This window comes from Patagioenas fasciata, chromosome 2 (genome assembly GCF_037038585.1).
Source record: "Patagioenas fasciata isolate bPatFas1 chromosome 2, bPatFas1.hap1, whole genome shotgun sequence".
Classification (NCBI taxonomy): domain Eukaryota; kingdom Metazoa; phylum Chordata; class Aves; order Columbiformes; family Columbidae; genus Patagioenas; species Patagioenas fasciata.
In genome coordinates, this window is record NC_092521.1 from 45382826 (window position 1) to 45398572 (window position 15747).

General features: G+C 42.6%; 1 protein-coding gene across 2 annotated transcripts in view; it reads left to right on the plus strand.

The window, feature by feature from the left end:
* Positions 1 to 9455: 9455 nt before the first annotated feature.
* The window catches only part of LOC136099046 (ethanolaminephosphotransferase 1-like), a 61384-nt gene continuing 55092 nt past the window's right edge, over positions 9456 to 15747 (plus strand). For both annotated transcript variants that reach the window (XM_065832934.2, XM_071804142.1), the window contains exon 1: positions 9456 to 9851. In XM_065832934.2, the coding sequence (XP_065689006.2) occupies positions 9471 to 9851 (381 nt within the window). In that variant the 5' untranslated portion in view covers positions 9456 to 9470. The remainder of the gene's footprint in view (positions 9852 to 15747) is intronic.

Genomic DNA, 15747 nt, shown 5'->3' on the forward strand with positions numbered 1-15747 from the left:
CCAGTCCGCTCCCAGCGCGGGAGTCGGAGGCCACACCCCCAGGTCCTTTCCAGCTTTGGCGCCACGAGAGCCGCGGCTCCTGATTGGTGGAGCGCGGCTGACGTCACGGAGAAGGCAGAGGTTGCCGAGGTGGGGGAGGAGGCGGTGTGCGCATGCACTCTGCGGGGACCACTGCAATCACGGCTTTGTGTTTCCTCCGTTTTTGCATGGCGAGGGATCCGAAGCCCCGAGGGGCTGCAGCTCTGATTCCTAAGGGGACGGTGTGGGAAATTACACACAGGATCACAGAATGTTCGGGATTGGAAAGGACCTCGAAAGATCATCTAGTCCAGTCCCCCTGCCGGAGCAGGAACACCTAGATGAGGATACCCGTTGCCCCTTGTCCTATCATTGGTTGTCACCGAGAAGAGCCTGGCTCCATCCTCTGACACTCACCCTTTACATATTTATAAACATTAATGAGGTCAAAACAATGGTGCTGTTGGGCACCACAACGAAATAAATGGAGCACGGGAATCTGAACACTGGGCTACACACCTAACTGAGTAGTGTCTAAATGTAAGGCAAGACACTATGAAAAATGCATTTACTGTTAAGCCGTTGGGTGCAAACTGGAACACAGGAGGTTCCACTTAAATATGAGAAGAAACTTCTTCACAGTAAGGGTGACAGAACACTGGAACAGGCCGCCAAGAGAGGTTGTGGAGCCTCCTTCTCTGAAGACATTTCAAACCCACCTGGACACATTTCTGTATAACCTCATCTAGGTGTTCCTGCTCTGGCATGGGGATTGGACTGGATAATCTTTTGAGGTCCCTTCCAATCCCTGACATTCTGTGATTCTGTGATTAACTTAAGATTTAACTCCCGAAACAACAAATAAGGGGATAAATTTCCAGGTAAAATGGGTAATGTTAGTGCCAAGATGGAAGGACTTGGAATTGAAACTGCTTTGAATTGACCGTCTTTTCTAGAAAACAATAATTGCAACTAACTGAAGAGGGGAAAAAAAAAGGCTGATGATCTTGGCAAACATTTTTCTGATGGAGGTGGAAACATTGGCAGAAAAGGAACAGACAGGTTATTTTTCATTGCTGTTTGTGTGTTCTTGAGAACGTTGCTTCAGCTGTTAGTGCTGCTATTAAGAATAATAAACAATCCTTGTAATAATAATCATAGTAATAATTGTATCTCATACGTCAATTAGAATTTGTAAAGCACTTATATTTTGACAGAAGGTACTGTATGATTGCATTTTTTATTACTAAACCCTAATTACATATATGTATGTCTATAGTTTACAGTTTGTATTTTTTCCAAGGTACCCTGTGGCCAATACCCATCTCACATTCCCTTTATTAAACTGCCACTAATTAAAGTAGATTTTGCAAAGAGAAGAGAGCCAGGAACATCATCCTCCAAACCCCATACTGCCTTTGATTGTTATGTTCAAAACAGAGTTAAAAGCACCATGTTCTCTTCCTTCCAAAAATTTGCGGTATTTCTTCTGGAATTACCAGACTGACAAATTAATTCTATTATATATGATCAAACTGGTTTTCTTTGATATTTGAAGAAGGATAGTGTTGCACCGTTCAGTTAAATAGGTTATGTTTGAGCTAAATCACAGAGAAATACATGGACCACAGAATTCTGATCTGCTTAATGAGTCTCGATTATTTTCTTCTGGTCATAAACTACTTCCAAGGATTCCAAGATGCTCACCCCTGGGAGGAACTTCTGTAGAATCCCAAGAAGGTGACCCAATCAGTAGGTTCCTTTATTTTCGTGTTGTCCATAAAGTAGTACTGAAACGACATGGAAACGGGTCTGAAAACGACCCTGTATATTAGGAATTAAAATATACCTGAGATTGTTTTTTAAAATAATGTTTCCGTAGAGAAAGAATAATAGATGCTGAGCTTCTTGGCAAAATCTGAGGTTGCATAATAACAGTAAGTTATTCCTCAAGTCTGTTAAAAATTTCTGTGCATTATACTTTTGGAAAACAGAATGCAATTAGCTATATAATTTTTGAAGAACTGTTTTTTCATCTACATATACAAACATGCCTGTGTTCTCACAGGCCTAAATAATAGTTTGAATCCACTGTTTTATCAGATTGGCTGTGTTTGTGCTCAAGATCAAATTTGCTGCTGCTCAGGAACGTTTTTACTTTTTGTATTTTTGTTGCATGAAAATTCTATGAAAAATATGAAATCTCTGTTAACAATAAAACTGTTTTTCTTTATTGCAGTCCAGAAAAAAGAGTATTTATGTTTTGGTGGTGCTGTTGATTTCACTGGTGTTTCTAAATCCATGTGTAGAAATAACTTCTCTCTCAAAGAAAAACTATGTATTTTATACAAATAAATCAAAAGATAAAAAGGCTTAAATTACTGAAGTTTGGAGAACGTGGTTTTTATCGATTGAATGTGCTTGTCCTTCATTCTCACATGAGCTTTTTGGATTAATTTCCTCTTAATGGAGCATTAAGTTACAACTCTAAAAGCTTTCCAGTGTATGAAGCCTGGTAAGGACAATGTCAAATTCAAACATAAAGGTTGTGGGCTTGAGTCATTTCCGTAGTAAAGTTTTAAAAGTCACAAATATCCAAGCCACTTAATTGGGTGAGATAAAGGAGAAAAAAACTTGTTATGTATTTTAGGGTCTGTTTTTCAAGGTCATCTGGATTTTTATGAATCTATCAGGTGTTACGGAAATTACTCGTGTGTGCCACCATAACTTGGTTATGGTTTGACTTCATTAGGGTTTGACTGTAGGTTTCTGCACAAGCCGAAAAATAGGTTCCTTTATGAAAGTCAAACCCTCTTTGTAAGTTCCCCACTCCTCATGCAATAATTCGGACCAATAGTAATATAAAGGTCTGGAGTCTTCTTGCATTTTATTGGTTTGATTTGTTTGCTGTTTCATTACTAAGAGATTGCTATGTTGTCATATTCTTACATGATCTTACACCCTCCCAGGTTGGTTTTGGCCGATTCTGCAGTTAGCTCTTCAGCCTGTTGTAATACGGTTGTTAGAGTTCATATAGTACAATCTATAGGCTTTATCTACTTTAGCTGTTAAAGCTGCTAGCTTTTTCTGCTCTGTTATTAATGTTTAAACTATTAGCTCTAAGTTTCAACTAAGTTTTTCTACAACACAGGCAAGAGGTGATCCCAAAGCCTAGGCTAGATCCCAGGCAGATCCCCAGTCTAGACCCAAAGTAATGTTTTCTTCGGCAGACTGTGTTACGGTTTGGTGATCCCAAGCCTCCTATGGTTTCCTAGGAAACAACATGAAACACTTCAGACTTTTTAATCTCAAAGCTGCAGTGTCAGTTCTGCTATGAACTAAATTATACCATTTCACAGTATGTTGCATGGTTATGCTGAGGCAAGCTGTAGACTTGTGGAGAAAAAAAGAAACCTCAGGGGATGCCTAATTTTAGTGAAGCAAATGGAGTTAAGTTCTTACATTCAAACAAATAAAAAATTAATAGCTGATCGTTTAAGAATCAAAAGCAAAAATAGATTTTAAATGAATCAACATACCCAGGAAGTCCTTGCCCCTGGGCCATAAAGCCATGAGGGGCTCCGGCCTCAGGGGCTTCCCCACTTGCCAACCAGTGCAGGGTGGCTGCACACTGAGCACAAGCCCGGTCACCTCAGCATCCCACCACCAAGCACTGCATATGGTATCTCATGATGAATGACATTTTTATGTCTTCTCCTGCTATTTCTTTGTGTTCTGTGCTATAAAAGAAGTATGAGTACATAACTTTCTGACAGACGGTAACATTTAGGAGGCGTATTTGCCTGCTTTTTATAAAATGTCTCTGTAGTTTAACGAGAAGTACAAATAAAGTAAGATTTTTCCAAGCTGAAACTGAGCATCTATCATCAAAGTACTCTGTTTTGGCTCTAAATGGTGAAAAAAAAATGCAGGCACACATTCAGAGCTGGAAAAAAGTGGCATTTTTTAAACTTCACTCATTAGACCAGTTTACCCCTACGAAAGTTCTTCCTGTTATTTTAATTCAACAAGATTTTAAAATTACTGATATACTGATAACACCGCACTTTGTATGTTTTAGTAACTTCAGAAATGGAATTTCCTCTTTTAGGTCCAGTATTAATACTACTTTAGCACAATTGGTTTTGCCATGACCATAGCGTACCCTTGTGTTGAAGACTTTACAAAGACTGTTCTTGAAAAACCTTAAGTAATGCCATGCCCAAGGAAGAAGATGTTGAAAAGTGCATGGGTTTGCTGACTGTGTACAGTCAAGAAGAAACTTTCAAGTTCGAAAAGTTCATTGTAAGCATCACTTAAGCCCAGCATATCTGCGCTGCTGAGGGAGTGGATTCTTGTGCATGCATACTGTTTGAGGCTGGCTGGAGGGAGCTGCGGTAATCCAAAGCAGAGCTGGGAAGAAGGGAACTGTGTCAGTGGTATGGAGTGCTGTGGCCAGTGCTCAGCAGGCTTTCCCAGTAGCAAACTGGAGGGAGGCAAAGCAGGGGCCAGGGTGCTGCCCTGTGGTTGTCCTTGCTGCTGAGCTGTCAGCTGCCTCCCTGGCCTGGGCCAGGCCCTGCCAGCTGGCATTCTCCCAGCACTGTGAGGAGATAGCACAAGCCAGGACTTGTTTTCAGTAGGCACTATGGACAAGGCTGCCCTGACTTGGAAGAGAGTTTAATTATATGGTCACGAGATGTACCACCCCGCTTGCCCTCAAAGCCCAAGAATGGATTCAAGCCTGGTTTATTTATTAATAGAGTATACTGACTAGTGACCTTTACGTGATATTTTGTCTAGGACTTTTTCTTTCATCACCATGACAATACAGAGCAAACCTCTAAGGAGCTGTGATCTGCAGCAGAGGAAATGAGGATTAAGCTGTGTGTTTAAAGAGTCCTCTGTGATGATGAGTCCCACAGGTTCATCTCAGGAATACCTACCTTCAGATTCCAAAATTTGCCGTAAAGCAGCTAAGAACCAAAAGGTACAGCCCTGCATTTCCCCAAACCAAGACTCTGCTTTTTTCCTGCTACTTGCGTTACCCTGTTTTCCTGAAAACAAGACCTACCCCAAAAAATAAGCCCTAGTATGATTTGTCAGGATTTTTGGGGATGGTCAAAATATAAGCCCTACTCCAAAAATAAGCCCTAGTTAGAGTTTGAAAAAAAAGTCAATTTAAATAGTGTCCAGGCAGCTATACATGCAAAAAAGTAAAATTAATTGCCAATGGTATGCAGCAGGACAGATGTAACAGATGTGACAGAATGTGATGACATGACTATATTTGAATAAATGTTCATTTTTTGTTCAAGAACAAATGTAGATTGTTGTTCATGGAAAAATAAGACATCCCCTGAAAATGAGCACTAATGCATCTTTTGGAGCGAAACGTAGTGTAAGACCCTGTCTTTTTTTGGAGGAAGTAGGGTAGATCTTCTTTAAATGTATCCCTTCGCATGTGATGTGTACTTTATGAGCCTGCTTTACTCTGAGAGTAAGGTTGCAAGGTCTGTTCAGTGCTGAGAACAGGCCAGAACTGGGAAGAACTGCCTTACAAGTTACCATGCATCAGTGCAGAAAACACTTGCTGCTGTTGTGCAAGGCAACAGCTTCTGCTCACTCTACTTTGATGCATGTTCTTTACAGATCAGATGACTTTCAGTTTCCAGGTACTAAATGTATAGATATCACATGGATTCCCATACAAACTGTACCTGCTGGTAACACAGGAGCCTGTACATGCCCAGAGTCACCCGTCCCCTTGCTGTAGTGTGGCAACCAGACACATCCAGCACAACTGGTATCCTATGATACGCAGCACCCCTTGTCCCTCAGCTGTGTGATTCTCCACATCGTAATATCCATGGCTTTTAACTACGCCAGCATCACAAAGACTAAACATGAACTGTGGGAACCAGGCCAAGCCACACGTCACGTCTCTGCAGAATCCTGCACGTCACATCAACGAGTGCCCACTGACACTGTGGCCATTTCCCCTGCATGAGGCCCAGCGCTCCAGGTGTGCTCTAGAACGAACGCAGAGGGAGGAGCCCTGTTACAGCTAACAAGCCATAATCTGGTTACACTGCTTAGACTGTTTCCTTTCATTTGTCTTCTAACCATTAGCCAATTCTAGCCATGTTCTGAAACACAAAAACTGGTTTTTTAATATTTTTGCTGATGTAGTAAAAAGCAGCTGTCATTCAAACGAAATTGGAGGTCACCTTTAAGATCATTCAGTGAGAAGTTCCCTCAGCTGGGCAAACTGAAACTGCAAGTGGACAACTGGCTTTGGAACCAATGTAGCAATTTTTGAGGAGAGATGTGATCATTTTCTAGCATTCAGTGCTGACACTAGGTTAAATAGCTATGAGTTATAAACTAGGTTAACAGGCCAAGATAAGTTTACAAAGAGCCTGAAACTTAAATTGAGCCTCTAAACTGGCCTTAGCCACCTTAGAAAAGCTTTCTTCTTTTACAGCATAGACATTCTGAATAGTGACAGATTTATGCTAGCCCATGCAGTGATGGGGAGGGAAGCACTGCCTCAGTCCTATGTGTTACGCATTCCAGGGCACTCTGAGGTGTCCCATGCTACTCCCTCTTTACCCATTCCTTCCAGTACATTAGTCCCTTCTTCGGCCAGCTTGGCAGCTAATCATTTGGGGTTTGCTCCTTGCATGAGTTCTCTCTGCTTTCTATTATGTTCTTGAAGTAGGCAGGAATGAACTATTAGATGCTTCCTAGATAAAGGCTGTTGCATAGCAGACAGCTTTAAGTTAGGGAATAAACAAGACACTGTCATAAATTATTAAAAGCCGAAGTCGCCATACTAGGCAGCTTTCCCTATGCAAGAAACTCCGTCATTATTAATTTATTAATATAACTTGTAACAGAATGAAAACTGAAAGCCAAGGTTTCATTCTAAGCCATCCTGAGCCCTTATCTCTTTTCCTGCCATTGAGATTAAGAATATAACTTGTCTTGATATTGGGTTTCTTTCTTTTTTTTTTTTAATACCATACATACCTGTGGAGCAGTTATGCTCTTGAACTTCTTGCATGTACCAGTGGTACAATATGCCCACTCTTTTGAAATAATAAATCACTGCTTTCCTCTCACTACTACACAAAATTAGCAAACAGCACTGAAGACCTGAGAATTCTCCTACTGATTTCACTGGATACAAATCTGGCCTTGAAGTATTTTCCCCTGAGCTGCAGAAAGCCATGCTTGGGTCATTTACTTAGTAAACTCTGAACTGTCACTAACATCCCAGCCACAGTTGTTAAAACAATTACACTTTTTCTATAGTGAAAGTTAACTGTGCTCTGATTTGGGCTTTTGTCTTAATGCTTGTCTCATCCACACTGCAGCACAAGAAATGGAAGTTTGTTCAGGTTGTAATGCCCATGTGCTGCAGCCAGCTAGATTTCTTCTTTACTCAGGCTATAACTCATTAATTTTCCAGAAAGGACACAAGGGAATGTGCTACAAACTAAGGCTTCTTTCACTGCTCTTTCCACAGTCCTGCATGTAGGATAGACAGCTTGGAACACAGCTCAAACAATTGTCTGGAAAAGAAATCTAAAACACCTCAGATTGAAAAACATAACCATAGGATAACCTCTAAACATGTACACAGGTGTGCATGGAAACAGTAAGAACATCAAGTGTAGCAGTAAAACACGTGGTTGTGGGTTTTGCTTGCATCTGGGCCTGGCTTGCCTGAGTGCTGGGTCTTAAGCGCCAACCACTCATCTGAATCGTGATGCCTAAATCAATAAAATTTCTTAGATCAAAGGCTAGCACATGTCAGTATAATTTCCACAGTAGGCTCACATATTTTGTTATTTGTGTCATAGCTTGCTCTGTGATGTTCCATACCTGGTAACCACTCTGTTTCCCTCTCTATAGTATAACTTCTCTACTGCTGCATCCTTTGACATGCTTATTAGCAGACACAGAACATGCTGAAGTATGACTTCATGAAAATGCATTTTTACATACATGCAGTCTGCTACATTCTCTGTTTTGTGGAATATTTATGAAGGTTTGTGGGTATTTTAAGTGTTTCATTCTTTACCAATACAGTTTTGAGAGAAGAACAGGAAATAAATCTCATGTTCTGTATCTGCTATATCTATATATCTTCTATATCTATATCTTTCTGGCAGCACGTATTCTTTTAACATAAATTTAGGCGCCTGCAAAGAGAAAAAAACACTTTTCAACCTTCTAGCTTTCAGAAAAGCAAGCACCTTTTCTACCACTGTCTATCACACTCCTAATAGTTGTTCAGTCGAATTCCTGCTTTTGTGTTTGAGGCTTATGAGTGTTGGAGTTAAGAAGTGAAAGTAATAATTATAAAATAGTTTGATCAGTTTTAGTAACTTGCATTAAAAAAAAATGTGTGAAGTACAGTAGCAGTCACTTGTCTTTTCTTAGATATCCTTGTAGATTAATTCAATGGCATAATACAAATTATAACCATGATAATAACAATGAGAGCTGAGGGGGATCCCAAATAAAAATCCAGGGTATGAGCACTAATTAGAGTTGGCTGCTACAGAGATGAGCTTCAAACACTTCAGCTTTCCTAGCTGGAATCAAGCTTTAGCTCAGTAACCTGAAGCTGAGTGCTACAGTTCTGGTTGTTTTCAAGAGCAGAAGTTGAGATGTTGCTGCTGGAAGCAGAACATAGGTGTAAGCACATCTCAAATGATTAATGTGTAATTAATAATAGAGAACAAGAACCATTGTATACAGTTCACACTTAGCTATTTTAACTTGTATATAACTCCTATCAAACCTGCACAGTTTGTAAAATAACACTGGCTCTCACAATGCATTAGGTGCCTGGAAGAGCTCACAGGTTGCGAGTAATGGATTTTAATTGATTTTCTTTCTGGATAGATTCCATTCGGTCAGTAAGATCCCAGACCCTGATGTGTATGATTTCAACTCTCCTTCCAAAGTGTACAGTGAAGGTAACCCAAGGTGTCATGCCACATGCCTGGGTGCATTTGCAGCTGAAACATTACTCCTTATATTTTCCAGCCTTTTGCCTACACCCATGCCCCGCTTCCCTAGAAATCAGAAGTTGCAGAACGTTCTGCAGGCTGATGTGGTACGAAGGGCTCTGGTTCAGGTGTTTTAATAAAGAGATGCAAAAGGCAGATTATTGCTGGAAAGGAATGCCAATAAAATCTTTAATCCTCGGTGTCACCTGTTTCTGAAACAGATTACTTTTACAAAATATTGTTTTGTACACTCTCTTCACAGGCACATCTGCACAAATACAAACACGGCACCTTTAACACTTTTAACCAGAAAAATAGTTTCAGGGCCTGATGCTGCAAGGATGTGACCACAGGAGGCTGCAGCGGACCGTCCCCAGTGCTGGGCTCCACGAGGAAACTAAAAGCTTACAAACAGGCCCTAATAGCATGCTGGCACCGAGGCCGGAGGAACGTCCCACGGGGAAGCGCCTGCTCCCACGGGCGTGGGCGGGCGGGAGCCGCCCGGGACGAGGCCACCGCCGGCGGGCACCCAGCCCCGCGGGGGAACCCCCGGCCCCACGGGGCACACCCAGCCCCGCGAGGGAACCCACAGGGCACACCCGGCCCCACGCAGCCGTGCCCAGCAGCGGGGGGCAGGTCCCAGCCCGGGGGCGGCGGCCAGGGAACCGCCCTCCTCCCGGCCCGGCCCCGCCGCCTCCATCCTTCCCTCCCGCCCTCCCTCCCTCCCTCCCTCCCGGCGCGGAGCACGGCGGGGCGATGTGGCGGTATGTCAGCAGCCGGCAGCTGGAGGGCTTCCGCCGGTACAAGGTAACGGCCAGACCCGGGGGTCGCGCAGCCCCGAGGCCGGGGTCGAGCGGGGAGTGGGCGGGCGGGGGGCAGCGTCCCCTGCTTCGGTTGGTCCTCTCCGTTGTACGCATCCCGGCTCCCGTTTGCTCCGCTCTGCCTGCGGCGCCGGCCCACCATCCCTCCCCTCTGGAGGGTCCGCCGGGATGCCGGCTGTGCTCCACCCGGTCGGCGTGCACCCGCAGGCTGGGTGTCCTGCACCTGGCCGGGGGCTTGCTCCGGTCAGGCGAGTATGAGAATAGGAACTGGGTGTTTACGAAGTGGCAGGTCTCGGTGGAAACAAAGTTAAATGGGTTTTAAGTGAGTGGCAAAAGCCCTGCACGTTTTAAAGAAGCACAGGCTGGGTGTAGTTGGGTCTTTCTCTAAGAAAGTGTGCGCTGATGGTGCTTGTCTGGTTCTGTGTGAATACTTCATATGCAGGAGTTGAGAAATAAAGAAGAAAGCCAGGAAAAAAAAATCTTACTTTAAATAACTGGAACTAAACCTCATGTTTGCAAATAAGACGTTTGCAAATAAATGCAGAATTCAAATGAATGGTGGATCACTAGTTATTTTGATTTACCCACATTATAATTCAAATGAATGGTTGGATCATTAGTTATTTTGATTTACCAATGTTATGTTGCAGACTTTTGAGATACCTGGGTTTTGTTCCCAGGACATTGCAGGTGTGTTGCAGGGGATTATCTGAGTTTGCTTTGGTTGAGGTGCAGTTGTCTGAAATGGGCAGTGTCACCCTGCTAACACACCCTCACCCCCACACCCTGTTGAAAGTATGAGAGCACACCACCTTCCACCAGCACAACACCCAACCTATTATTTTGAGTTTCCCAAAGCAGCCCCTACCCTGTGCTCCCTGTGTTTCTTGCCTTCTTGTTTTTACAACACACACTCCCGGCCTGGCCTCCAAACAGGGTGCTCAGCTTCTCCTGGCTCCTACCAAGCCCTTCTCTTCTCCAGGATGGCAATTCTGCCTGCTCACTGCAGGGTGAATGGCGGTGGAATAACTGTGGTTACAAGAGCCTTCTCCAGGTCGCTTACTAGGAATTTGTTAGGCACAGCAGCATGTTAAAATGTACCAACCTGTTTGTGTGTCTCTCAGTGTGAGTAGAGATAAAACATGCTGCGAGCTGCATCTGGCCGCTGGGTGTTAAGTTGCACAGGCCTGTGCTTGAACAGTGGAGCCACAGTCTTGACTGAGATCACTGGAGGAAAAATAAAAGCTATTTTTGGCATAAACTGACATTATTATTTAAGTAACTTTCATAAAACGTTTGAGTTTATAGTAAAAATACAAGGAACACTTGCATTATATTCTTCCTTATCCCTTGAATGAGAGTAGCTGCAAATAAATGCAGATGGGGAAGAATAAAAACAATTTTTAAAAGAAATACTTGTAATCATTGTGTACTGCTGCTGAATTACATGGCAAATGGTTACCAAAAGACAGATTCACATAGCAAAACATTTCAGTTGAGTGCACTAAAATTACTTTGGTTTCTTTGGAGCATTGCAAAGGCCAGAAAATACGTTAGATAGCTTTCTTAACTATAGGAATTAGCCAGCACACTTGGGAAGTATGTGTTTAACTGTGTTCTGGAAAACTGTGCTAAGTACAGGTTTTAGAAAGGTGAAATCAAATAGTCAGTTCTCTATTATCCGAGGTGACTCGGGACTAGGGCATTCTGGAAATAAATCCAAATGACACGGATTACACCCAGAGAAATAAAGCTGTGTGAGGTCAGTGCTGCTGAGCTGGTGGGGTATCTGCACTGTCCTCATGGTGCTCCATGTTGCAGGAGGACAAGGCAGGTGATTGTAGCTCTGTGCATTCCTGAAGTGCTGCTCACAATGGGTTAAAGTCCTCCAAAAATGCTGAGGGAGTGCAGCAAACAGACAGTAATCACTGCCACCATCTCTTCCTTACCTCACGCTCTGGTGCCCAGGGCTGCTACCACAACCACAGCTTTTTTCTCACCTCCTCCCAGGCCTGGAACATAGAATAGAACCATAGAATAATTTCAGTTGGAAGAGACCCTCAGGATCATCAAGTCCAAACATAACCTAACCTAACCTAACTCTGGCACTAAATCATGTCCCTAAGAACCTCATCTAAATGCCTTTTAAACACCTCCAGGGATGGTGACTCCACTGCTTCCCCGGGCAGCCTGTTCTAATGGCCGACAATGCTTTCTGTGAGGAAATTTTTCCTAATATCCAATCCAGACCTTCCCTGACACAACTTGAGGCCATTTCCTCTCATCCTCTCACTTGCTGCTTGGGAGAGGAGACCAACACCCTCCATGCCACAACCTCCTTTCAGGTAGTTGTAGAAAGTGATAAGGTCTCCCCTCAGCCTCCTTTTCTCCAGGCTGAACAGCCCCAGTTCCCTCAGCTGCTCTTCATCAGACTTGTGCTCCAGACCCCTCACCAGCTTCATTGCCCTTCTCTGAACTCTCTCCAGCACCTCAATGTCTTTCCCATAGTGAGGGGCCCAAAACTGAGCATGGGATTCAAGGCGGGACCTCAACAGTGGCACAATCACTTCTCTAGTCCTGCTGGCCACACTATTTCTGATACAAGCCAGGATGCTCTTGGCTTTTTTGGCCACCTGGACACACTGCTGGCTCACATTCAGATGGCCATTGACCAGCAACCCCCAGATTCTTTTTCTGCCAGGCAGCTTTCCAGCCATTTTTCAACCTTATTGCCCTCTGGCTGCCATCTCTTTGGCTCTCCCCTTCAGCCTGGATCCTCACCTCATCCTGCTCCTCCAGTTTCCCAGGCCTGCTGAGGAGATTGCTGCCACCATTGCTGCTGAATACACAGGACTGGCCCTAAACTCAGATTACTGTGCCCAGCAGACACAGGTTAGCTCTTTTTACAGCCACCTGAATATCTCTGTAGCATATCTCCTGCTGGACGCTGTTCTTGAGTACAGTGGAGGGATATACGGGTTGGCTCTGTGAAAAGCTAGATAATCAATGGAAGGATGTATTAGCACATGTTCAATATTGAGTCAAAACTATTATATGTATTGCTTCCAGACCTGAAACGTGCCTAGGAGATTAGGTAGAGGCATCCATCTCTCTGTTGTGCATCCCATTGCGGCATTATATTTACACTGGTCAGTGGCTTAATATGCCCTGCACTTTGCACAATTTATCCAGTGAGCTAACCCAGGAGCTGATCATAACACAGCTTAAAAGAATAATTTGTTTAATCAACTCCATTTCATAAAGGTAAATTTGGCCTACAAAAAATACTATTCATTTTTCAAAATTTTCACCCAGCTGAACTCATTTCTCTACCATGAATGCCACAATTGTATGTCTCAGCTGCTTTCTGTCTCCTGTTTGCAATTGGAGGAGGGCCTTGGCAACAAAACAAGTGCAGTTCTTTGCGAAGGGAATGGCAGACCTAATGAATGCAAAGACTTCAGCACCCTTCACCATAATCAAGTCCATGTATGTTATGCTTTTGATGCAAGTTTTACCCAATTACCAGCTTTTGGTTTACATCACAGAGAGATCCCAGAGCACAAAAAATGAGTGAACCTAAGCCAGATGTACCACGAATGCACAAGTACACCCTATACATTCAGGCCATGGTATTGTACTGGAACCAGCTTGATGTAAAACCTTCTGGAATCTTTAATGGCATGGATATTGGATCCTTAGGCCTACCTATTTCACTTTATAAATCTGTTTCCATTTTTTTCTGCATGTTAATGGGGATTTAGAGACCCAGTTTTTCTGCTCAAAAGGGCACAGAGAAAAGGCAGAGTTGTGTCGATGAGGCAGTTCAGACGCAACAGCCCTGGGTCTTGCTGCTGTGATAATTCTCCCATTTTCTTGCCTGTGGGCAGATGGGCAGGTACTGATTTCAGGACGGTTGCATGCTCAGGTGATTTGCTACAACTATAGAGCAGAGTAAGCCGATACTTGGATTTTGTGCTGTTCCCTAGAATCTGGAGTGACACAGCCAATATGCTACAACCAACTGCAATTGCAGCACTGAGATAATATCATTCTTACTTTTATATTTTTCTTATCAGCATTTTGCAGTTCAGAGGAGCATCCATGGAATTACACAACTGCCCTTTTTCCACCTGTTTGGGTTTCTGTTGTAAACAAACAGTTCTGAGACAGCCAGGTGATGAGTACTAATAAAAGTAGAATTTGGTTCTTTACCTTTATCCTTCTCTTCTCACCAGAATGTGATACTGTTAATGATGAGCTCTTGTTGTCGTTGCCTCTTCTCATCACTGCAATCTCAGGATTTGCCTTGCAAATCTGCCTTTTCTACAATGCCTATGAGCTGAGATTTTCCAAGCCAGAAAACTTGGATACATTATCCTCTTTCAGAATAACAGAGATCTAAGGACAAACAATAGAGACTTGACTCAAAGAATAGGCCCTGAAAAAGGTGATTTAAAAAATTAGACATAACATTAAAAATCAAGGTCTAAGGTTCAAAATTTTCGGCTTGGTATGGCCACCTCGTTTCTACCCTCTAAGCCTTTTTTTAGAGGGTAAATCACTGTGCAGAGAAGGGAGGACTGGTAAATGAGGTATGTGTGATTTAATTTCAGTGAGACTTCTGATACTGTCTCATATTCTCATAAGTAAGTAGGTAGAAGTAAGTAAGATTACATCCGTGTAAAATGCAAACACATTTCTCTAACGAGTAATTTTAAGTTCTCTGTCACAGTAGGAGGTTCTGTCAAATAGGAATCTACCTGCAGAGCTGTCTCTCTGTCCTGGCTCCATTGCTGTTCAATACTTTCATTAATTAACAGAAGGGAGATTACTGTTGTAAAATTTTCATGTGATACTAAAGCACTTTGAAGAATAGGCTTATGATTTAAATGTTTTTAAAAAGAAATATAATGACCAGAAATCAATACAAAGAAATCCAGTAAACAATTTACAGTGGTTAAGGGAAAGAAAATCAACATTTGAACATAAAATAAGAGACAACAGACTGCAAAATAGATACCTGGGGATCAGTGTGTCAACAATGTTGTGGCTGTTACAATAAAGAGAAAAAAGCTCTTAAGTGCGAAGTGTAATAAATGTGTCAAAGGGTTACATATACTGCTGTAGCCGATGTACTGATCAGGTATCAGCTGGAATAATGTGTCCTGCTTGCTTTGGCACACAGTTTACCATCCACAGAATGTCATCAGGAATATTAAGAGGCTTAGAAAAGATGAACTGTGAGAAACAATCTCAGTACTGTGGGAGTGAGAGCATAACAGGCAGTTAGTCTTCACGCACGCTCTTTTCAAGAAAGACAGTATGTAAATTGTGGCTGCATAAAGAGAAATTTAAGGCAGCTGCTATGTCAGTCTTATCTTGATAAAGATACTTAAGTGCTGGAACAGGTACTGGGGAGGATTGTGTGATGGTTTTATCAGTCTTAATAAATGGTTCAATTTCTCTCAGGGAGGATCTAAAATCTAGTGCTAAGAGTTAATAAACAGTTGCTTACACCTTTTTAGCAAAGTTATGGATAATGTGTTCTATTTTAATCTGCCAACATGGTCATTTATCGCAAGCAATTGGAAGCCTGTGGCTCATTACCTCGTGGTAACTTCATCTGCTTCCTGAAGATCTCTTAAATATGATCCTGCATTAGGTGAATGTGCTGGACTAAAAGATCTCTCACGTTACATCCCAGTCCTCATTTTGGTAGGTTAGAGAAACAAGATCAGATGTGTGATGATCATGTTTCAAGGCTTGATTGTTTCTCTCAAACTGACTCATACCAAAAAAGCGAACTGTGTTGAGCATGATCTAGAAGATTACTTTCTGGAAATTCAGGATTGGTGCAGTGCGGAAAACTACAAGACTGG